The sequence below is a fragment of the Solenopsis invicta genome, chromosome 2 (assembly GCF_016802725.1).
Source record: "Solenopsis invicta isolate M01_SB chromosome 2, UNIL_Sinv_3.0, whole genome shotgun sequence".
NCBI classification, from domain to species: domain Eukaryota; kingdom Metazoa; phylum Arthropoda; class Insecta; order Hymenoptera; family Formicidae; genus Solenopsis; species Solenopsis invicta.
Window position 1 is genome coordinate 20,623,520 of NC_052665.1, and position 25,988 is coordinate 20,649,507.

Consider the following 25,988-nt stretch of genomic DNA (forward strand, 5'->3'; position numbering starts at 1 on the left):
CAAGCGATAGCGTATTATTTCTTAAGTTTATTTGGTAAGATTAATCTTTTCCTAATCAATCCTCCGGGATCATTAGTGATGTTAGCTCAGACAGCCGTATCCATGATAGCGTAGACTCTACTACTCTTGTACAGTATTTAAGACGGGGGATGCGGGAATTTTCCAAAATCACAATAATCAGTCGTATTCCGATTTCAAAACTATTTCGTTTATTTCCGATATGGTAATGCTTGGGCGATTTGTACTTGCCGGTGTCCCTACGACGACTTATCTGTCCTAACGCCTATGCACGACTCTCGTATCCTGCTTTTCTTTCCGCGGCAGCGCTATCTTCCTAATAACGCGTCAACTAATATTAGACGTTTGAATTATAACGCTTACAATTCGGCCAGCCTGACCGTTGTCCGTCCTCGGACATATAAAATTTAAATTAGAATTCTCAAACTTACATGCTATTAATGTATTGACAAACACGTGTCCCAGCGCTATGTACAATAAAAGAAATCTATAACAATACTAGAGCAACTCTGGAGTCAGTCAATGTTTCTCCACGGTCGCATATTACATGCTTGCCAAACACCACGGTACGGTCGCTGAGTATTTTGATAACCATCCTCGTCAGCAACGACATAGCGATCATGTCGTAGACATTTTACAATTTTATAAGGTCCTTTAAATTGCGGTATTAATTTTGTCGAAGCTCCTGCAGTGTTATCAAAATTTCGAATCATGATTAAATCTCCCTTTTCATAATGATAAGGTTTTTTTCGCTTCCGATTTACAATAGATTCGTTCCGTTTCTGAGATAGTTCGGTGTTTTTTACAATGTTTGATCTGAGTCGATTCATATTTCTATCACTCTCACATCGATTATTCTGCAAATAGATCGTTATTTCATCTCGCACTTTACCCCGCTGGCTGATACCAAATAAAGCTTCACTGGGGATAGTACCAATGCTCTTATTTAATGTATTATTTAATGAGTACTCTACGTCTCTCAACACTTTATACCAATATTTTCCATTTTCGTTATCGACCAGCTTGGCTAACATAGGAGTAAGTATTCTGTTAATACGTTCGACTTGCCCGTTCGCTTGCGGTGAGCCTGTCGCTATCAGAATGTGCTTAACATCATTTCCGTTAACAAAATCACAGAATTCTCGCGAAGTAAATGAAGCACCGCGATTTGATATTATTACCCCAGGTCGGCTATAATTGACAAAATAATCATCTAGACATCGTATCGCTTCCGAAGTTGAGGCATGTTTTGTCGGGTATAATTTGACATATTTAGTGAAAGCATCCACTATCAGAAATACATATTGCTTGACCAACCGCGCTCTATCTACCGGGCCATAATAATCAATGTGCAAAGTATTAAACGGTACATTCCCCTTTGGAATACTATGCAGATATCCCTCCTTACGTCCCGACACCGGAGAATAGGCGATACACTTCAAGCAATTTCTGACATGAGATTCGACCTTCTCTTTTAATTTAGGAAACCAATAATTCTGTTTGATAACGTGAACAGTTTTTTCCACCCCAAAATGCCCCATTTCATCGTGATACTTATACAGCACATTGCGCTCCATAGCCGACGGTACATAAAACAATATCTGATCAGGTTTTTTTCGATATATTATACCGTTTCGCATTTCGAATTTCGAACTTTCGGATTTTTCAAACTGATCTCGCAATTCTTTAATTACTGGATCTTGGCTTTGAGCAATCGCCAAATTATATTCAAGCGGATTATCCTCAATAATTAAAATGTTCGTCGCACGACTAAGCGCATCTACATGACGCATACGCAAACCGGGTCTGTGCTCTACTGCATAATCATAGTCCTGCAACTCCAAAGCCCAGCGCGCTATTCTTGGATTTATTTCTTTTTTACTAAGCGTAAGTTTCAACGATTCGCAATCGGTAACAATTTTAAAATGTATCCCGTACAAATAAATCCTAAATCGACGCAAGGCATATATTATAGCGAGTGTCTCCAGCTCAAAGCTGTGATAACGACTTTCGGCTTCCGTGGTTCGCTTGGAAAAATAAAAAATAGGATGGAACTTAAGATCTGCTTTACGCTGCATTAAGATCGCACCAAAACCCAACGCGCTAGCGTCGCAGTGCAACTCGGTATCATCTCTATGACTGTAAATTGCTAATATCGGACTAGAAATTAGCCTGCTCTTAATTTCTTCGAACGCTTTCCATTCCTTCTGACCAAAAACAAAAGGTACGTTTTCTTTTGTTAAATCATACAATGGTTTTGCCAGAATTGCAAAATCTTCGATAAATTTCCTAAAATAGGAACTTAATCCAACGAAACTATGCACTTCTCGTGCATTTTTTGGAACTGGAAAACGCTTAATTGCAGCTAATCCGTCCTCCGATGGTCTTATTCCTTCGGGAGTAACACTATATCCTAAATATTCAATTTTTGTGCTCAAAAATTGGCATTTATCCAGCCTCAATTCCATCCGATTTCTTACTAACAGACAAAATACCTGCTTTAATACGTCTAAGTGATGCTCCAAAGTTTCGGATACTACGAGAATATCATCCAAGTACACCGCAAGGTCGCCTTTCTCTATTAATTCTTTAAATACTTCATAAATAAAGCGCTGAAATCTTGCTGGGCCGACTTTTAGGCCGAAAGGCATTCTAAGGAATTCATATTGCCCTAAGGGCGTAATAAAAGCAGTATATTTTATAGACTCTTCCGACATCCGAATATGAAAGAATCCATTTCTCAAGTCCAAACGACTGAAAATTCTTTTATTATATAATAACATTAATTGGTCTTCTATGAGCGGTATGGGATGATTATCTCGCACCATCACTTTATTCAGAGCGCTAAAATCAACGCACATGCGCATCTCTCCATTCTTTTTCTTTACTAAAACTATTGGAGACGCATATTCCGAGTAACTGGGTCGTATAATTTTTCCCGCCTCTAATTCGTTCAAAATTAACCGCAATTTTTCTTTCTCCGCAAAAGACAATCGCCTAGGCTGGAAATAAAAAGGCTGCGAATCTTTAACATTCAACTTTAACTCCGCCATAACTTCTGGCGACTCAGGTCGCACCGGATTGACATAATGATTTGTAAATAGTTCGCTCAAGATTAGTTTATTTTTTACCGACACCGTTTCGTCGACTTCCAAGGACTCCGTAATGTTCTGTTCCTGTGAGCTAGTATCAATATTCATAATCGCGCTAATAGCTTCGTTTTCCTCCGTCACTCCTTTATCCGCAAGAGCTAAATTAAATTTTCTCAACGCATTGCGTCCTAACACAATGTCTGACGCCATGGTATTGTCGGGCACGACGATCAGAACAATATTGTTCTTTGTAATATTATCTAAAGTGACGCTAGCTTCTACTGTACCCAATACAACTAATTTTGAATTATTTATTCCGCTAAATTTATCAGTGTAATATTGCACGTCTTTCCGTGAGGGATTTGCTATGAAACTATTCTTAACCAGACTTATTGGACTCCCTGTATCCAACAAAGCGTTCAAGGACACGACATAAGCAACCGAATCATCGCCCGAATAACGCAAAGTAACATTCTTTCGGAATTTGTCTTCGTCAGCTAACCTGTCGATGTTGTGTACTTCTCCCTCCTTCCTACTTTCTTTCTTCGGGCAGTCCTTCACTCTGTGTCCCATTTCACCGCATTCAAAACAGGATCCCCACTCTCACCTGCGCTGCTTACAGTCCTTCGATGTATGGCCCACCATGCCACAATTATAGCAACGAAGATCACGACCGACAATATTTTGGTTTTCTTTCCGCGCTTTCCTCCTGTCGAATCCAAATCTCTCCGCGTAACGGTTATGATAGTCTTTCCGCTCCAATCGCAACGAGATTTGCTTAAATGCCTGCAAAAACATAGACATTGAAGAAAATTGCTGCATTCTAGCATGGTTTCGCAACTGCTGATCCGGAATACCGTCGATTACATAGTCTATCAATTCACTACCCGATACCGAAATTTCGTTAGCTTTAATGATTTTATCGTGGTAATAATCACAAAAAGTCTCGTTTGCCCGCCACGTTCTCGCTTCGAACTGCTTACGAAGCTCAAGTTGATTGGGCCGGAAGTCGAACATGTCTTTCAATTGTCTTAAAATCTCATCACAATCACATTCTAAAATCTCCGGTTTAGAGTAGAACCAAGCCTGCGCTTTTCCTTTAAGGTGAGAGGCCACGAGAATTTTAGCCGTTTTGTCGTCTAATTCATACGAGCCGCGCAATAAGCGTACTTGCCGCTCCCACTTCGAAAAGGGTTGATCGACACCATTAAAATCATTGAGTAAGGCACCGATAGCTTTAATGTTAGCATTTGTTCCCGCGCTTCGGGCGCTTACCGTTAAGGGGGAATTTTCGACGATTTCCCTCTCACGTCTCAATAACGTTCTCTCTCTTTCAACGAGGCGACGCTCTCTTTGCACTAATTCCAGCTCCCAAAAATGATTCTGGTCGCTTACCTCGTGTTGCCGCATATTAGCATTACCCGCTTGCTCCAACCTGTCGGTGTCTTCCAACGAATTATCCAACGTCAGCGATGCCCCAGCCTCCTCCTTCTGCGCGCCTCCCATCGCATCTCGCCATCTCTTTTCCTCCGGGTCCGCATGCAACACTCTAGCGACGAGCTCCGCTTTGTTTCCGGCAGCCGACAATCCGAATTTCCTCAGGATCTCCTTCAGTTGAACAGTCGTGCACTCCTTTACAGAACTCATGAGGTGCTCCAATTCTGCAATACTCCGGTCTACAGGCCACTAACAAAATTTCGATTCACCAATTCTCTGATGCAATTAATCACCAAATGTTCCAAAAATCAATCTGCACCACTTCCAAATGTTCTCGAAAGTACGAAAGTATTCTTGTAAACAGCCTGTCTCAACCGTCTTTCGCAGCTAAATTCCTGAGTACCGCGTCACAATTGCGCTCCTCTCGCTCCTCGCCCCACGATCCTCGCCTCGATCGCCCGTCCCGATCCTTTGTCTCTCGTCAAGATTCCGAAAAATGCTCCAGATCGCTGGTCCAAATCCCACTTCTGATAAATTTTAAGACGGGGGATGCGGGAATTTTCCAAAATCACAATAATCAGTCGTATTCCGACTTCAAAACTATTCCGTTTATTTCCGATATGGTAATGCTTGGGCGATCTATACTTGCCGGTGTCCCTACGACGACTTATCTGTCCTAACGCCTATGCACGACTCTCGTATCCTGCTTTTCTTTCCGCGGCAGCGCTATCTTCCTAATAACGCGTCAACTAATATTAGACGTTTGAATTATAACGCTTACAATTCGGCCAGCCTGACCGTTGTCCGTCCTCGGACATATAAAATTTAAATTAGAATTCTCAAACTTACATGCTATTAATGTATTGACAAACACGTGTCCCAGCGCTATGTACAATAAAAGAAATCTATAACAATACTAGAGTAACTCTGGAGTCAGTCAATGTTTCTCCACGGTCGCATATTACATGCTTGCCAAACACCACGGTACGGTCGCTGAGTATTTTGATAACCATCCTCGTCAGCAACGACATAGCGATCATGTCGTAGACATTTTACAATTTTATAAGGTCCTTTAAATTGCGGTATTAATTTTGTCGAAGCTCCTGCAGTGTTATCAAAATTTCGAATCATGATTAAATCTCCCTTTTCATAATGATAAGGTTTTTTTCGCTTCCGATTTACAATAGATTCGTTCCGTTTCTGAGATAGTTCGGTGTTTTTTACAATGTTTGATCTGAGTCGATTCATATTTCTATCACTCTCACATCGATTATTCTGCAAATAGATCGTTATTTCATCTCGCACTTTACCCCGCTGGCTGATACCAAATAAAGCTTCACTGGGGATAGTACCAATGCTCTTATTTAATGTATTATTTAATGAGTACTCTACGTCTCTCAACACTTTATACCAATATTTTCCATTTTCGTTATCGACCAGCTTGGCTAACATAGGAGTAAGTATTCTGTTAATACGTTCGACTTGCCCGTTCGCTTGCGGTGAGCCTGTCGCTATCAGAATGTGCTTAACATCATTTCCGTTAACAAAATCACAGAATTCTCGCGAAGTAAATGAAGCACCGCGATTTGATATTATTACCCCAGGTCGGCTATAATTGACAAAATAATCATCTAGACATCGTATCGCTTCCGAAGTTGAGGCATGTTTTGTCGGGTATAATTTGACATATTTAGTGAAAGCATCCACTATCAGAAATACATATTGCTTGACCAACCGCGCTCTATCTACCGGGCCATAATAATCAATGTGCAAAGTATTAAACGGTACATTCCCCTTTGGAATACTATGCAGATATCCCTCCTTACGTCCCGACACCGGAGAATAGGCGATACACTTCAAGCAATTTCTGACATGAGATTCGACCTTCTCTTTTAATTTAGGAAACCAATAATTCTGTTTGATAACGTGAACAGTTTTTTCCACCCCAAAATGCCCCATTTCATCGTGATACTTATACAGCACATTGCGCTCCATAGCCGACGGTACATAAAACAATATCTGATCAGGTTTTTTTCGATATATTATACCGTTTCGCATTTCGAATTTCGAACTTTCGGATTTTTCAAACTGATCTCGCAATTCTTTAATTACTGGATCTTGGCTTTGAGCAATCGCCAAATTATATTCAAGCGGATTATCCTCAATAATTAAAATGTTCGTCGCACGACTAAGCGCATCTACATGACGCATACGCAAACCGGGTCTGTGCTCTACTGCATAATCATAGTCCTGCAACTCCAAAGCCCAGCGCGCTATTCTTGGATTTATTTCTTTTTTACTAAGCGTAAGTTTCAACGATTCGCAATCGGTAACAATTTTAAAATGTATCCCGTACAAATAAATCCTAAATCGACGCAAGGCATATATTATAGCGAGTGTCTCCAGCTCAAAGCTGTGATAACGACTTTCGGCTTCCGTGGTTCGCTTGGAAAAATAAAAAATAGGATGGAACTTAAGATCTGCTTTACGCTGCATTAAGATCGCACCAAAACCCAACGCGCTAGCGTCGCAGTGCAACTCGGTATCATCTCTATGACTGTAAATTGCTAATATCGGACTAGAAATTAGCCTGCTCTTAATTTCTTCGAACGCTTTCCATTCCTTCTGACCAAAAACAAAAGGTACGTTTTCTTTTGTTAAATCATACAATGGTTTTGCCAGAATTGCAAAATCTTCGATAAATTTCCTAAAATAGGAACTTAATCCAACGAAACTATGCACTTCTCGTGCATTTTTTGGAACTGGAAAACGCTTAATTGCAGCTAATCCGTCCTCCGATGGTCTTATTCCTTCGGGAGTAACACTATATCCTAAATATTCAATTTTTGTGCTCAAAAATTGGCATTTATCCAGCCTCAATTCCATCCGATTTCTTACTAACAGACAAAATACCTGCTTTAATACGTCTAAGTGATGCTCCAAAGTTTCGGATACTACGAGAATATCATCCAAGTACACCGCAAGGTCGCCTTTCTCTATTAATTCTTTAAATACTTCATAAATAAAGCGCTGAAATCTTGCTGGGCCGACTTTTAGGCCGAAAGGCATTCTAAGGAATTCATATTGCCCTAAGGGCGTAATAAAAGCAGTATATTTTATAGACTCTTCCGACATCCGAATATGAAAGAATCCATTTCTCAAGTCCAAACGACTGAAAATTCTTTTATTATATAATAACATTAATTGGTCTTCTATGAGCGGTATGGGATGATTATCTCGCACCATCACTTTATTCAGAGCGCTAAAATCAACGCACATGCGCATCTCTCCATTCTTTTTCTTTACTAAAACTATTGGAGACGCATATTCCGAGTAACTGGGTCGTATAATTTTTCCCGCCTCTAATTCGTTCAAAATTAACCGCAATTTTTCTTTCTCCGCAAAAGACAATCGCCTAGGCTGGAAATAAAAAGGCTGCGAATCTTTAACATTCAACTTTAACTCCGCCATAACTTCTGGCGACTCAGGTCGCACCGGATTGACATAATGATTTGTAAATAGTTCGCTCAAGATTAGTTTATTTTTTACCGACACCGTTTCGTCGACTTCCAAGGACTCCGTAATGTTCTGTTCCTGTGAGCTAGTATCAATATTCATAATCGCGCTAATAGCTTCGTTTTCCTCCGTCACTCCTTTATCCGCAAGAGCTAAATTAAATTTTCTCAACGCATTGCGTCCTAACACAATGTCTGACGCCATGGTATTGTCGGGCACGACGATCAGAACAATATTGTTCTTTGTAATATTATCTAAAGTGACGCTAGCTTCTACTGTACCCAATACAACTAATTTTGAATTATTTATTCCGCTAAATTTATCAGTGTAATATTGCACGTCTTTCCGTGAGGGATTTGCTATGAAACTATTCTTAACCAGACTTATTGGACTCCCTGTATCCAACAAAGCGTTCAAGGACACGACATAAGCAACCGAATCATCGCCCGAATAACGCAAAGTAACATTCTTTCGGAATTTGTCTTCGTCAGCTAACCTGTCGATGTTGTGTACTTCTCCCTCCTTCCTACTTTCTTTCTTCGGGCAGTCCTTCACTCTGTGTCCCATTTCACCGCATTCAAAACAGGATCCCCACTCTCACCTGCGCTGCTTACAGTCCTTCGATGTATGGCCCACCATGCCACAATTATAGCAACGAAGATCACGACCGACAATATTTTGGTTTTCTTTCCGCGCTTTCCTCCTGTCGAATCCAAATCTCTCCGCGTAACGGTTATGATAGTCTTTCCGCTCCAATCGCAACGAGATTTGCTTAAATGCCTGCAAAAACATAGACATTGAAGAAAATTGCTGCATTCTAGCATGGTTTCGCAACTGCTGATCCGGAATACCGTCGATTACATAGTCTATCAATTCACTACCCGATACCGAAATTTCGTTAGCTTTAATGATTTTATCGTGGTAATAATCACAAAAAGTCTCGTTTGCCCGCCACGTTCTCGCTTCGAACTGCTTACGAAGCTCAAGTTGATTGGGCCGGAAGTCGAACATGTCTTTCAATTGTCTTAAAATCTCATCACAATCACATTCTAAAATCTCCGGTTTAGAGTAGAACCAAGCCTGCGCTTTTCCTTTAAGGTGAGAGGCCACGAGAATTTTAGCCGTTTTGTCGTCTAATTCATACGAGCCGCGCAATAAGCGTACTTGCCGCTCCCACTTCGAAAAGGGTTGATCGACACCATTAAAATCATTGAGTAAGGCACCGATAGCTTTAATGTTAGCATTTGTTCCCGCGCTTCGGGCGCTTACCGTTAAGGGGGAATTTTCGACGATTTCCCTCTCACGTCTCAATAACGTTCTCTCTCTTTCAACGAGGCGACGCTCTCTTTGCACTAATTCCAGCTCCCAAAAATGATTCTGGTCGCTTACCTCGTGTTGCCGCATATTAGCATTACCCGCTTGCTCCAACCTGTCGGTGTCTTCCAACGAATTATCCAACGTCAGCGATGCCCCAGCCTCCTCCTTCTGCGCGCCTCCCATCGCATCTCGCCATCTCTTTTCCTCCGGGTCCGCATGCAACACTCTAGCGACGAGCTCCGCTTTGTTTCCGGCAGCCGACAATCCGAATTTCCTCAGGATCTCCTTCAGTTGAACAGTCGTGCACTCCTTTACAGAACTCATGAGGTGCTCCAATTCTGCAATACTCCGGTCTACAGGCCACTAACAAAATTTCGATTCACCAATTCTCTGATGCAATTAATCACCAAATGTTCCAAAAATCAATCTGCACCACTTCCAAATGTTCTCGAAAGTACGAAAGTATTCTTGTAAACAGCCTGTCTCAACCGTCTTTCGCAGCTAAATTCCTGAGTACCGCGTCACAATTGCGCTCCTCTCGCTCCTCGCCCCACGATCCTCGCCTCGATCGCCCGTCCCGATCCTTTGTCTCTCGTCAAGATTCCGAAAAATGCTCCAGATCGCTGGTCCAAATCCCACTTCTGATAAATTTTAAGACGGGGGATGCGGGAATTTTCCAAAATCACAATAATCAGTCGTATTCCGATTTCAAAACTATTTCGTTTATTTCCGATATGGTAATGCTTGGGCGATCTGTACTTGCCGGTGTCCCTACGACGACTTATCTGTCCTAACGCCTATGCACGACTCTCGTATCCTGCTTTTCTTTCCGCGGCAGCGCTATCTTCCTAATAACGCGTCAACTAATATTAGACGTTTGAATTATAACGCTTACAAGTAGGACTATAAGTTCCCGAGAGCTAACCTCGAACCATAGCCGTTAAGGCTCAAGCTGTAAGCACGCGATGACGTCCACGTACTCGTGGGTGTAATTGTTTTGATAATTCAATAAAGCAAAACTAATTCTATTAGAAGCCTAGCTGCTTTAACATTCATTATAACTCTCCATTTTCCGCCAGTCGGAATACGTCAGTGATTGGCTCCCACGACAACGTCGTAGCCACAGTGTACTTTTTGCTGGCGCCATCTCTTAGTGAAACCGGAAAAAACTTATGCATACACCTGGTATATACAATAAAGTGTATCATTTCTTAATTCAATCCTGGTGTACAGTTGCTTCTTGCTCTAAAGGTCCCTGCCAACACTTTATGTAACTTTATTAAAAAGAACTGTAACATAAAATATTATTAAATTTGATAGAAATCCTATGTACTGTGACATTGTAAGTGATTTGTCATATAAGTTAACATTGATATTTTTTCTATTTCTATAAAATCCGTTCATTTTCTATCTGTCATTTTAAGCAGGGATGTTAATTGCTACAAACTTATGTATTGTATGGATTAAATATCAGACATACAAAAAATTAGAAATAAATATTAAACGAAACGCACAATAGATACAAATAAGGCATAAAATATTATATTCACTGTGTGTTTTACATTTAAGAGGGAAAGGTCATGTAATCGGCGGAAAAAAGCTGATTTTCATAAATTTTTTTGCGACACAAGACTTTTAATGAACTGTCCATAACTTTTCTCACATATTTCTTATAATTCTACATCTATAAATTATAACAATAATGTGAGAAAAGTTATGGACAGTTTATTGGAAGTTTTATGCTGCAAAAACGTTTAGAAAAATCAACTTTTTTCTACTTTTTCCTGATCTTCCCTCGTTAATCTGTATTTTTAATTTTTTTGTTTCTAATATTTAATAATCATTTCTATTCCTCCATTGTACGCAAGACCTTACTCATGGATTAAATATCACTTGACATAATATTCTTAATACACAAAATCATTAAAATTATTTAAAAAAACACATTGATCTATTATGGGAAGTTTTAGTATTACTGATATATTAAGACTAATATGCCAATTTGTATGTATAATAATATAACGTATTTCATTTAAGAATTCTTAAAGGTTAAAAATTATAGAAGTAATTCTTATTAAATGACTATACATTTATAATACAATAGAATAGGTCATTATAATTTTCATAATATTTTTAAAATAATGCTGCAATATTGCTGAAGTACTATTGTAAAAAAAATCTTTGCAATGTTTCTGCAACATTGCATTGCAACGTGCAACAGTGCAACATTGCAGCAATGTTTCTGCAAGCTTTTGTGCTGTATGGGTAAGGTGGGGCAACGTTATTAAATTTTCCGCTGAATCTTTACATTCCCTAACAGTACAACCGTACATATATCGACAATAAGTTAACTTACTCAAGTTAGGCTTTCAGAGTTGACTGCAAATCGACTTTGCATAGACGTCTGCAGATATCTTTCAAATGTTGATTCTAAAACATCTAGAAAAAGGCATGCGGTCCGGTGGTGCTGTGTGCATTATAGTATTGTTAAGAAACATAAATATTCATATTAATAGACAAAATAGGTTTATATATGAAGAAACCTAGATCTACATCCCAATGAACAAACATTATTTTTTAATTGCTTTTTTAATAAAAATTTTTTCATATTTAATTTAATTATTGTATTATATTTGTTGTAGCCTCATTAGTTACCTTAATTGTCTTGCATATCAGCTTAGCAACAATCACGCCACGAGCGCCCGTTGCAGCGGAAATGCAAGATTGCAGAATTGGTCAATCGCGCGAGCAGCGTAAGCATCGACGATTGACGCGAGCATGACCATATATGGTCACCGCGAGGGCCTAATGCCCCACCATATCAAAAATACAGAAACTATAAGTTAGGCTGCCTAATTATGGGCAGCGGGAGATTCTTAACGCAAAGTACGAACGGCACGTGCGCGCTCCGCGATAAGTCGGACACCCGACACCCCGCCAAACATCCAGCGGCCGAGTGCGCGACAACACGTGATCCGTGCACCGCGATTTGATTGTATTAAGAGGAAAAACGTTTATAATAAAGTTTGGGGAATAAAAGTGTCAGTAAAAAGGTGAAAGTGTTATTTGCCACTCTGCGCGTCTTCCTCCAAGTATCTTCCTCGTGGGTCCTAACCCTTCAGACGGACCGATTCCCGAAAATTCTATCTTGTTGCACCCGCCGGTACAACATATTGATATTGTTACGTCCGAGCTCCACGATTCTTTTCCTTCACTCATATTGTCAGTAGAAAGTCTCGAGATGGCTCGATGCGTTTGATACAAAACTCGCGTAGGCTCTTGCACCAAATTCGCACTGGGAGCCTGCGACGGGTACCGTCCAGCGAGCACAGCGAAAAGTGTGATATAAAAAGCTGTCATATCAGATGCCAACGTAAAGTAAACACTTCTCATTCGGACACGATCGCATTTTAAAGATCGACGCGTTGCCGGCGGATGTCGGCACGAGGTCTTGAAATTTGCAACGGCTCGATGTGAAGACTTCGCACTGGCTAGCAAAGGAAGTGAGGCCTCAACGTGACAGGTAGTCACGCAGACTCATATTAAACTAAACACTTCTCACTCGCAGAATCATAAATTTGGCGATTGACATGCTCCATTCGAGAATTGATTTTGCCGCTAAGACCACATATGGAAGTCGTGACCAAAATATCCTATTCCCATCCCTTGACGACACCGACACCTTTTGATTAATCAAAATGTGATTAGACAAACTAAAAGGATCCTGATTAGACTTGGCCGAACTGATGGGAGATCAAAAGTTTTGATTCACCCACGCCTTTTGATATAAAAAGGGCTGCACAGAGCCCGGAGGACGACTTGCTGCTCATTTTTCCTAAGTGTCAGTTTTGATACACCACTTAGTGATCGCGGTCATCTTAATCCTGTTCACGAAAACTGTGGCAAGTATCAAGAGACCAAGTCCAATCATCTGTGCTGCCAGTCTATCTGGAACTAATAAGACCATCTCCTAAGACCGACTCAATCGAAAAGTAAGTGATCAAATTATCTAAGCGACATACAAGCCCCTTTCTCTCTTTTTTATCTAGATCTTACGTTATTTAATTAACTACCCTCCTCTTTCTCTTCCCCTTTAACCCTTTTCGGGTCCGATCGAGCTCTGATGTCAATCTGATTCAAGGGATTCAACTCGGTATTCTGCTTTAACACTTTTTGAGTCTGATCGAGCTTTGGTGTCGATCTGACTCAAGGGATTCAACCCGGTATTCTGCTTTAACCCTTTTCGGGTCTGATCAAGCTTTGGTGTTGATCCGACTTAAGGGATTCAACCCGCTATCCTGCCTTACCCTTTTTTGGGTCCCCTTTAACCCTTTTCGGGTCCGATCGAGCTCTGGTGTCAATCTGATTCAAGGGATTCAACTCGGTATTCTGCTTTAACACTTTTTGAGTCTGATCGAGCTTTGATGTCGATCTGACTCAAGAGATTCAACCCGGTATTCTGCTTAAAGCCTGATCTACAATATGCTTTTTGCTTCTTATTTCTTGCTTTTTGCTTCTCGCTTTCGTGTCTCTTCGCGCACTGTTTTACCGACAATTGTGTTTTTTGTCACTTGTTTCTTGTCTTTTCTGAAGTTCGTCAAATTTTATCTCGGACAACAAAGACAAAGGAACATGTTGGTTAGATTAAATACGACCACGGTATCGTGGCGAATCGAACATAGTCTGATAAAATATATGTCTGATAAAGAAAATAAAGCTGAGATACAAGTAAACAAAGCTTTAGGCGAATTGTTTGCCAATTTTGTGCAAAAAAATCCTTGCCTTTTGTGCATGACGATGTCTCTCAGCTTCGTGTGACAAAAATACAAAAAGCAAAGAAACAAAAAGTAGAAAGTACAAGACAAAAAGCAAAAAAGACAAGACAAAACGCAAAGAGCACATTGTAGATCAGGTTTCAACCCTTTTCGGGTTTGATCGAGCTTTGGTGACGATCCGATTCAAGACATTCAACTCGCTATCCTGCGTTACTCCTTTTCGGGTCTGTTCGAGTTCTGACTCAAGGGATTCCACTTCTCTCCCCCTTTTTAACGACTTGATCACATTCATTTGCAATTCGATTAAAACTTGTTCCCCTTCCCTCACTTACGGGTAGTTCCACAATAAATTTTATCTATTTATTTCTAAAGTAGAGAGAGAAAGAGAGAAACGGTAGCTTTGTCTAAGAATGTCAAAATTAAACCGCGTTAATTATAATGAAGGTCAACGAGGCCCACATAAACACGAATATCGGGTTGCCGCGAAGCGTCGACGCAATCACCGGAACAGGTGAATCCGCAGCCAACCTGTCCACCGGCTCTGACTAACTACAAATCCCGCTTCTTCTCCCCTCCCTCTCTTTGTCCTTCCAAACCTTTACCTGTACAATCTACTTCTCCTCCCCTTCTCTCTCCTTCTTATTCCCCTGTATCCTACCCTCGTTTGAGGGTCCTGTACCATCTCCTGGGTCATTTGGCTCAGGCGAGATTCCCTATTTCGACTCCCCTGAAGGCTCCTTTGAGCACTGTCAAGAACCGAGTCCTTCCCTCACTATTTTTCCTCTCACACCTTCCCCCGTTGATTTCTTTTATTGAAATCCCGATTCCCCGGTCCGAAGACCGCCGGAAGATCCCTACTCCCCTCTCCTAGAATTTTCTTCCAAAGCGCCTTCATTTTCTTCCGCTAATTCCGAAGAAGCAGAGAATTTTGTAAATAATCTTGATCTACAAATTCTCGACGAAATAGCCGAGATATTTGAGTCGTTTGAACCTGAACTATGACATCTTGTACCACACATTCACACATACACACATAAATTTTTATAAACTTTAGTTAATGAACCAATGTCAATGTAATCGAGTACAATTTAAGTTCTTTATCAAATGTTTTCTTTACTTTTCTTATCTAAATCTCTTTAATTTACCAATCACTCATAGCTATTAGGATAGAAATGTTGAATTTTTATCGAAAAGCATTGTAATTGACTTGTTTTTACTATACTAAAATAAAATGTATTAGGAGTATAAATAAGTTTCCGCCGTTTTTTATCAAAAATTGGGCATTTATTGTGAAAGAACGATAGCTAATGTTCCATTCGAAGTATTGTCCATCGCTAGTCACTACTTTTTCCCATCTTTCTGGCAGCATACGGATACCGCGTCGGAAGAATGCTTCATCTTTTGAAGCTATCCACAAATCGACTCAATTTTTTGTATCTTCATATGAAGTGTTGCTCAGACAGGCCATGCGCCATCGATCGAAACAGGTAGTAATCAGAAGGAGCAATGTCTGGTGACTAGGGCAGATGGGGTAAAACTTCCCAATTGAGTGTTTCCAGGTAGGTTTTGACCGGCGCCGCAACATGTGCGGACGAGCATTATCATGCAGAAGAACACCTTTTTCGTGTCTGGAGTAGTAGTGGGCACGTTTTTCCTTGAGTACTCGGCTCAATCTCATCAATTGTGTTCGGTAAAGAGCCCCAGTAATGGTTTCATTCGGTTTGAGCAACTCATAATACACGACACCAAGCTGATCCCACCAAATACACAACATGAGCTTTTTTCCATGAATGTTCGGCTTGGCTGTCGATGTTGAAGCATGGCCAGGTGGTCCCCATGATTTCTTCTTCTTTGGGTTATCGTAGTGGATCCATTTTTCATCACTAGTGACTATACGATGCAAAAAACCCTTTCGTTTATGCCTGGCAAGCAGCATTTCACATGTGAAAAATTGGCGTTCAACGTTTCTCGGCTTCAGTTCATATGGAACCCAGTTTCCTTGTTTTTGAATCATTCCCAATAATTTTAAGCGAGGTGAAATTGCTGGTTGAGTCACTCCTAATGTAAGTGCAAGTGTTTCTTGCGTTGGGCACGAATCTTCATCTAATAATGTTTTCGATTCCGCGTCTTCGTACACTTTTGGCCTTCCGCTACGTTCTTTGTCTTCGACGTCAAATTCACCGTTCTTAAACTTGTGAAACCACTCACGGCAACTACTCTCACTTAAGGCAGCCTCATCATATGCTTCTACAAGCAATCGATGCGCCTCGGCTGCAGATTTCTTCAAATTAAAGAAGTAAATCAAAGGCTCCCGCAAATGACGCTTATTTGGCTCAAAACTCGACATTTTCGCATGAAAAAAGATATATGATGCTGATACAAAATATCTAATATTTTAAGGTTATGTTGTTGCCAGATGTCCAACCTTACGATATAACGTTTTACAACAGACAATTTCAACCATAACATACTTGTGGCGTCATTTTTTGTGAAACGGCGGAAACTTATTTATACACCTAATAATTTTTATCTTTAATCATTTTACTTAATTTATTTTAACTACCTCCGATCCTTCGCTCTTGAAAAGGAATAGCACTAGGCCCAATCCCGTGTAAAAGGGATTCGATTCGCTTACACGAAATAAGGATCAGATGAATGTACCAGTACGACTGGGCGTCATAGAGTCACACTGTGACACTGACCTTTAAATCGAGCTTACTTGCTACGTTCAACTCGACGCATACGCCCTATAACATGTGTGCACGAGACCAACGGTTTGTTCCGTCCTACCCTAAACCTCTCCATAGCCTTTCGTATCATACTCGTAAATTAACGTTGAGACTTACTCGAGGACTCAGGACGTAATAATATATATTTTCTAATTGCATTCTTATTTAAACAAATAACAGAAAAGTTATTCCAAATGCTATTTTGCATTTGCAAAATTAGTAAAAAGGAACTATAATTTTATATTTGTTTATATAAATACTGTGGTTTAATTATACATATTTCATTTTTTTGATAACGTATATTGACCTGATCTACCAATTATATACACATATCAGCATAAAGTGTTCACAGGTCATTATGAGGGATCAGTTTGCAGCGATCACGGAGGTCAAGCAACGTTCACCGGAGTCGCGACTTGGATGGGTGACCGCTTGGAAATTTCCAAAAAAATATTTTTTTTTTGGGCTGTAGATTGAGGTTTCTGCATATATGGACCTATTTCGTCTATTGATATAAATATTTATGTTTCTTAACAATACTATGTTGCACACAGCACTACGGGACCGCATGTCTTTTTCTAGACGTTTTAGAGTCAACATTTGAAGGATGTCTGCAGACGTTTATACAAAGTCGATCTGCAGTCAACTTTGAAAGCCTGTCTCGGATGAGTCGACTTACAGTAAATATATGGACGGTTGTACTGTTAGGGAATATAGAGATTCAGCGGAAAATTTAGTAACGTCGCCCAACTTTAGTTAGTTAAATGCGGATGAATAATCATGAATAAGGTAAATTAATATATTATTATACGCCAATATTCTGCTTTGGCTCTTTATTGCCACTACTTTATTAAAAAATTATGATATTGCAATGTTTCCGGAATATTATTGGCATATGACATGCGATATTACAGGCATATTGTTAATGTTTTTACAATGTTTCCGTAATATTGCATTGCAATCTGCAACATTGCAACGTTGCTGCAATGTTGCTGGAATTTTCTGTGCTGTATGGGGCTAAATTTAGAAATAAATTTGTGAGCATCAGGTCTAAATACATCAAAAATGTATTTGTAGTCGTTTGGAAAATAATATTGGACAGTAATATCATTCATTATTTCTCCCATTAAACTCAGACTTATTATGCTTGTAATTAAAGTATCATAAAAACTAGTGACAAGTTTTAATTTTCATTGATTGTTACGTCCGCGGATTCGCGAGGTTGCGATCCGGGACGTAGATCTTACTCGTTAGTTAGTTTTGGTTGGATTTTACTTTTGAGATATAGGCAGCTGTCACCAGTCGTGGCTTGGAATCGTGCGGTTACACGCCCGGACGCACGACAATTCGTTTATGCAAGTACTAGGAGATATTTTGGGAGGATATATATATATATATATATATATATGTAATTGTGTAATAAATACGCAGTGAATTTGGAAAGGTTTAATAACATTTTATTAAAGTCAAAGGAGTTTGGACATGCGTGATTGAGCTTGGCGTGGAGTTAAATGAATGACAGAGCGTGCACGATAGTTGAATTGATAGCATATATTTATGAACATAAGGAAACTACAGAAAAGATAATAACTGTACGGCCTAACCGCGGGTACAATAAAAATTCCCGTGTCGATGTCGGGTCAACCTTAAATTGATTTTTTCGCTCTCGGTAATTGTTAGAAACAAGCGAATAAATATTATAACTATTTTTTCGGAAACGGAACGCAGGAAAAGATGAGAATTAATCACAATATAAAAATTTTATTATAATATTTAATAATAATAATGAATAAGAAAAGGACAGAACAATCTTTAACTTTCTTCGCATAACGTTTACAATAAATTAAAAAGAAGGAAAGAAAGATAGACACATGGAATGTAAAGTAAAAACAAAAATAATAAAAGACACAAAAACAACGAATGAGAAACAGAGAGACAGAGACAATAAATAAAAGATAAAATGAGAGATAGAGATTTCGTTAAATGAAAGGAAACTATCTGAATGATTTAAAAACAATTTAAATAATAGTTGAAAATGTCTGTAAGATATTATTAATCTTCAGACGAACTCTTTAAACGATAAATGTTAGTAAGATTTTAAAACTCTTCTAACGAACAATTGTATACTTTAATGTGTCTGTAAGATCGTTATCTTCAGACGAACATATGAGATGAAGAAAATGTCTGTCGGACTTATGTGGTCCTCAGACGAACGACTGACCTGACTCAAGAATCGTATCAAGAGCTTCTTCGTAGTACTACGAGAATTTCCCTTCCTATTTGAGAATAGCGTGCACGCAAGAAAGAATCTCACTATGAAAGAAACGAAAAGGATCGTAATTGATCCGCCGGCCAAGAGAATCATCGATCGAAAGAGAGATTGTAAATAAACAACGTTGCTAAGTGAGGGTTGCTAGGCGAGTTATCCACACCGTCGTCGGAGTGAACTAAGCGTCTCCTTAATCATTCACACATTGCTGAGCGTTTTAGCGCTCTTTTTGAACATTTCCGCCGGCCTTCGTTAACGAATGTTGACGAATAAATTATGTGAAAGATGTAGAGACAGGCAGAGGACAGAGTTTTGTAATAGGTCGTGTCAATGTAGAGGTTTGAGTTCGAACAGTTACAACTCGTACCTTTCCATCTTTGCCTGGATGAGAAGTAACAACTCGACCCAACGGCCATTTAGAGGGAGGATATCGTTCATCAACAACGAGAACAAGAGCGCCCTCGAGCAAAGGAGGAGTTTCTTTATTCCACTTGTAAGTCGCAAGATAGCGTTGGAGACATTCCTTGGACCAATGAGACCAGAAACTTTCAAGCATTTGCCGAGTGAGTTGCCAGCGAGAAAGATGAGAGATTTTAATTGCTTCTAGCGACGGCTCAGGTATGATACTTAATGAATTTCCAACTAGAAAGTGGGCAGGAGTAAGAGCTTGTAAGTCGTCCGGATCATCCGTGAACGGACAGAGAGGTCGAGAGTTTAACACTGCTTCAACCTGAGTCAGGAAAGTTGACATTTCCTCGTATGTGAGTAGTTGCGTTCCAATGACTCGTCTGATATGATGTTTTACTGATTTCACTCCAGCTTCCCATTTTCCGCCGAAGTGTGGAGCTGAGGGAGGATTGAATCGCCATTGTGTACCGTCATTAGCTAGAAGTGCTGCAAGTTTATTTGATTCCTTAGAAGCAGTGGCAAAGAGATTTTGAAGTTCGACATCAGCCCCCTTTAAGTTTGTTCCGCAGTCACTGATCAGGGTTGCACATATTCCTCTTCTCGACGTGAATCGTTTGTATGCAGCAATAAATGCTTCGGACGTACAGTCAGTTACGAGTTCGATATGCACTGCGGATGTTGAAAGGCATACGAAAAGTGCGATCCAGGCTTTGTATGTTCTGGAATTCTTTCCCTTCCAATTTTTGATATAAAGTGGGCCAGCATAATCCACGCCTGAATTTAAAAATGGACGAGATGGAGTGACCCTTTCAGGAGGCAGTTGTCCCATTATCTGCTGAGCTCGGTTTTGTCTGTATCGTGCGCAGCGCATGCACTTTAATATGAATGATCGTACTGGTGCTCGTCCTCCAACAATCCAATAGGTGTTTCGAATAAATGATAGAGTACTTTGTGTGCCTCCATGCATCGTGCGTTGATGAGCGTCAGCGATTATTAAGGAAGTTAGAGGAGAACGCCGAGGAAGAATTACTGGATGTTTACCACTTTCCGATAAAAGAGAAGATTGGAGACGACCTCCAATACGGAGAATGCCATCGGAATCTAGAATAGGTGTGAGACGTGTCAGATGATTGGAGCGAGGTAAGGCGTTACCGTGCGAGAGAAGTTTCAGTTCTTGATGAAACCATGAACGTTGAATGCTTTTAATCCAGTATATTCTGGCAGTTTCTAATTCTTGAGTAGTGAGAGTGTTTAAAGGTGATATTGGAGATTTTCGAAAACGAGAGATCGCTCTGATGCATAATGCTGTGATGCGCAATAACCGAGTAAAGCTGGAATATTTGTAGATGAGCTCCCAAGGTTCCTGAGAGTTGGCATTCGTGACAAGAACTTGATGGGCTCGCTCTTCAAGATTCTCTTTACGAGGTAGATTTAGCGGTGGTTGAGGCCATGCAGCAGAATCCTGACGAAGCCAAGTAGGTCCTGACCACCAAAGTGTGTGATTATTCAATTGAAGAGGTGATAAGCCTCTCGTGGCACAATCGGCTGGATTGTCCACTCCGGGGATAAACTTCCACGTGGCTTGAGGTAAAGTTTCGTGAATATGACAAACACGATTGTGCACGAAGTCCTTCCATCGAGAAGGGGAATTATTTATCCATGTATAGACAACCGCTGAGTCGGTCCAAAGGTAAATGTTACTATGAGTAGGCTTCAGGATTTGTAACACACGAGATGCGAGCTTAGTTAGAAGTACTGCTCCTGAGAGTTCCAGACGTGGGATAGTCATCCTTTTAAGTGGCGCAACCTTTGTTTTAGAACAGATCAGTTCGGTAATAATCTCTCCATTTTGATTAACTGACCGGAGGTAGACGGTAGCGCAAATGGCTCTTTGAGATGCGTCACAAAATCCATGAATTTCAAAAGAACGCTCAGAGTAGAAATGAATCCATCGTGGAATCTTTATTTTTGGTATGTCCTGAAGAAGCTCGAGAAATTTGATCCATTTCGTTGAAGTGGGTTGAAGCAAGGGGTCGTCCCAGCCAAGCTTGATGGACCAGAGTTCTTGAATGAAAATTTTGGCTGTTATAATAATAGGTGAGAGTAATCCGAGTGGATCAAATAATCTAGCTATGGTTGACAAGATGCTTCGTTTAGTTATGACTGTTGGCCTTGAGGTGGTAACGGAGAAGTGGAAGGTGTCGACGATCGGATCCCAGTTTAATCCTAAAACGTGAATCATGGTAGATTTCTCGAATTGTAGGAGCGAGTTCGCTTGCCTTTTAGGGGGAATTGATTTGAGGATGTCTGGATGGTTACTGATCCATTTTTGAAGTGGAAAACCGCCAGCCGTGCATAACGAGTTAACCTGATCAACCACAGCTTGTACTTGAGATACAGAATCAGCGCCGCCGAAGATGTCGTCGACATATCTTCCTTGAGTAAGAGCCGGAATTGCGAGTGGGAACTTAGCGCCTTCGTCTTCTAAGAGTTGAGCGAGAGTGCGTAGCGCTAAAAACGGGGCGCAAGCTAGTCCATATGTAACAGTTGTTAATTGATAAGTGGAAATGTCCTTATTCTGGTTGAGCCATAAAATTCGTTGAAAGTTCCAATCGTCTTGATGAATCTGAATCTGGCGATACATTTTTTCTATATCGCAAGAGAACACGTACTGGAATTGTCTAAACCATATCAAAACGTCGAGTATATCTGTTTGTAATTTAGCTCCGGTGTGAAGAAGGTCATTAAGAGAAATTCCTGTAGTGGTGCAACTTGAGCCATTAAACACAACTCTCAATTTGGTGGTCATACTAGTTTCTCTAACAACTCCGTGATGAGGCAGATAATAGGCAGTGTCAGGTACTGGATGAGAGGCAGGAACAAGTCTCATGTGGCCTAAAGTTTCATATTCCTCTAAGAATTCGGAGTAAGCCTTTGCGAGTATAGGATCATTTGACAATTTTCGTGAGAGGTGAGCAAGAATCCTAAGAGCTCTATTCTTGGAATCTCCCAGCTCGGTTGTCGATCGTTTGAATGGAAGTCTGACGATATACCTTCCTTGCAGGTCTCTGGAATGAGTTAATTTGTAATGTTGCTCACAAGCTTGTTCGTTGAGTGATAAGGGTGATGAGATGGGTGATGATATCTCCTCGAGTTTCCAGAAACGTTCAAGGAGATTGTGAAATTCCTTATCAACTGAGATGTGATATCCTTGAGCGACGCTGGTTTCTGCATTAGAGTTAGTGGGACCTGAGATTATCCATCCTAATTTGGTGCGTTGGGCGATGGGTGATGTTCCTACGCCTTTAACGATGCCGTCTTCAAGTATGTGAGAAAAAACATCCGCTCCTAAAATAATATCAATTGGTCCCGGTGTGGTGTAATTAGAATCAGCTAATGTCAATCCTTCTAAATGTTGCCAATTATGCTGACAAACTGGAACGGATGGCAGGAATGTCGTTAATTTCGATAAAATGTGAGCTGTAATGGGAATTTCAGAATGAGGATCAAAATGAGCCTTTATTGTGAGCTGAATAGAACCTTTAGTTTGATTTGCCTGAGTACCACCAACTCCGATTAACGAGATCGAAGAATGACGTCGTGGAAGATGAAGGCTTTGGGCAAGACGCTCTGATATTAATGAGATTTCAGAGCCCTGATCAACCAGTGCTCGAGCCTGGATAGTATCGCCATTCCTTTTGGCAACCGATACCTGAGCGGTCGCTAGCAAAACGGTCGCATTGAGTGATTGATGGTTAATGGCTGAATGGAGCACATGATTTTCTGTTGATGTTGTTTCGGAAGATGTCGCAGGAGCTGACGGTGTAATTTTGGAAGTGTTAAGTGTAGAATTATTGCTTTGATGAGTGGTAGTGTGATGTTTCTGTCCGCATTTAGTACAGCGCTTGGTATTACGACAAGCTGACACTTTATGTTGTCCAAGACAATTATAACAGAGTTGGTTCTGCTTAATAATAGAAAGTCGTTGTTGTACAGATTTAGAAGTATATTTCGGGCAATTTGCAATGTAATGATTTGAAGAACATAAAAAACAGGAGCTTGGTTTAGTTGAGTGAGTATTTTTAACCTTTCCTTGAAAATGAGATTTTGCAGTAGTCGGATGTGAAGAGGTGGCAGATTTTCCGGTTCGAGATTTCTCAAATGCTTGAAGAGACAGAAGTCGTGAGATTAAAAATTCATTGAATTGATTCCAAGTAGGCGGCTCCTTGGAAGAGCCTAACTGATGCTCCCAAGCTTTGACCGATTCTGAATCAAGGCGCTGTACTGCAATGAAGACAAAAACATCGTCCCACGTATGGACCGGTCTCTTTAAGGTCTCAAGCGTGCGATAAATTTGCGTTATATTTGTATAGAGCTGTTCTAATTCCGCAGCAGATTCTTTTGTCATGCGTTTGAGTGTAAGTAATGAGTGTAAGGCAGAATGTACAAGAAGGCGTTTGTTCTCGTAGAAAGAGACTAGTGCGTCCCATGCTTTTTGAAAGTTATCAGCGGTGAGCGCGGTATTTTTTAATAAGTGAGAGGCAGATCCAACTAAACTTGTTTTGAGATATTGCAGTTTCTCGACTGAGCTTAATGTTGGGTTTGCTAAAATGAGAGAATTAAATAAATCTTTGAAGGGAAGCCAATCAGAAGGTTAACCGTTAAATTTAGGGATGTCAATACTAGGAAGTCTAGCATGCTGAAAGAAAACAGGAACATTAGAGCTTTGAGGGAGAGAATGAATAGATGGTACTTCATTAATGCTTTCCGAATCATGATCAAGCATTGAATTCATTTTCTCTACTGCATTGAGATATAATTCGTGAGTTGTGATATATATTTTTTCTGAGAAATATGAATCTCGTAATAATTGTGTTTTATCTTCAGAATTTAATTTCGTAATTGCCAAATTAATTGCGTCGTGTATGACCGAAAACTTTTCCCAAGTTTCATGAAGATCGGATAAGCGAGCACGTACGCGTTGAGACGTTACATTTGAATGCCCGATTTTAATGAGATTTTCAAATGAACTCGAAATTAAATCTTTAAGATTGAGCTGTTGCTCTAAACGAGCTTCGATATGACTGATTCTCATCTTCACGACTGCGTGCCGTATCCGGCTCGAAGGACCAAAATGTTAGAAACAAGCGAATAAATATTATAACTATTTTTTCGGAAACGGAACGCAGGAAAAGATGAGAATTAATCACAATATAAAAATTTTATTATAATATTTAATAATAATAATGAATAAGAAAAGGACAGAACAATCTTTAACTTTCTTCGCATAACGTTTACAATAAATTAAAAAGAAGGAAAGAAAGATAGACACATGGAATGTAAAGTAAAAACAAAAATAATAAAAGACACAAAAACAACGAATGAGAAACAGAGAGACAGAGACAATAAATAAAAGATAAAATGAGAGATAAAGATTTCGTTAAATGAAAGGAAACTATCTGAATGATTTAAAAACAATTTAAATAATAGTTGAAAATGTCTGTAAGATATTATTAATCTTCAGACGAACTCTTTAAACGATAAATGTTAGTAAGATTTTAAAACTCTTCTAACGAACAATTGTATACTTTAATGTGTCTGTAAGATCGTTATCTTCAGACGAACGTATAAGATGAAGAAAATGTCTGTCGGACTTATGTGGTCCTCAGACGAACGACTGACCTGACTCAAGAATCGTATCAAGAGCTTCTTCGTAGTACTACGAGAATTTCCCTTCCTATTTGAGAATAGCGTGCACGCAAGAAAGAATCTCACTATGAAAGAAACGAAAAGGATCGTATTTGATCCGCCGGCCATGAGAATCATCGATCGAAAGAGAGATTGTAAATAAACAACGTTGCTAAGTGAGGGTTGCTAGGCGAGTTATCCACACCGTCGTCGGAGTGAACTAAGCGTCTCCTTAATCATTCACACATTGCTGAGCGTTTTAGCGCTCTTTTTGAACAGTAATGATCGGCAGTGTCCGCGGGGTCGGTGCCGCGGTCCCTTTTTGGCCCATGGCTTCTTGAAGAGATGCATTGAATCAGTGAGAAGGATTGCCACGTGAATGTATAAATGATCCGATGACTTACCGGTCTTCTGAAGAACGATTTCGACGCAATAGCGATTGATAGAGAGAGAGAGGTCAGTGTGAATGATCCACGAATTTTAGTGAGACAAATTATTACTGATAAGGAACTAATCGAAAATACGAGTATATGTTGTGAGAGACAAATCCGCTGGGTCGGAATGGACACCCGTTAGAACGTTTCCTTGGAAGTGGATATTATTCGGGAAAAGAAGAGACGGTAAATGCGTCGAAAAGTCGCGCTAGCGAGTCTTCTTCGACGGGATAGGAAAGAAAGAAGGACGGTGTCGAAGAGTTGCGTTAGCGAGTCTTCTTCGACGCCGTAGGAGAGGGAGAGAG

The 25,988-nt window shown here is 40.1% G+C and overlaps 2 protein-coding genes across 2 annotated transcripts in view; both read right to left on the minus strand.

The window, feature by feature from the left end:
- Positions 1-25,988, minus strand: part of LOC113004950 — a 418,572-nt gene that overhangs the window by 45,155 nt on the left and 347,429 nt on the right. The window lies entirely within an intron of this gene.
- Positions 3,688-5,088, minus strand: LOC120360067. The gene is made up of 2 exons (XM_039459699.1): positions 4,506-5,088; positions 3,688-3,896 (listed from the first exon to the last, which is right to left on the minus strand). The coding sequence occupies exons 1-2, from the start codon at positions 4,755-4,757 to the stop codon at positions 3,714-3,716; spliced, it is 435 nt and encodes a 144-aa protein (XP_039315633.1). The 5' UTR covers positions 4,758-5,088; the 3' UTR covers positions 3,688-3,713.

What these genes read in the sequence shown, in the direction of transcription:
- LOC120360067 (XM_039459699.1), bottom strand. Translation starts at nt 4,757, where the DNA reads ATGAGTTCTGTAAAGGAGTGCACGACTGTTCAACTGAAGGAGATCCTG. An exon ending in CTAATATGCGGCAACACGAG is followed by an intron (nt 3,897 to 4,505) that starts GTAAGCGACCAG and finishes ATGTTTTTGCAG; the next exon opens with GCATTTAAGCAAATCTCGTT.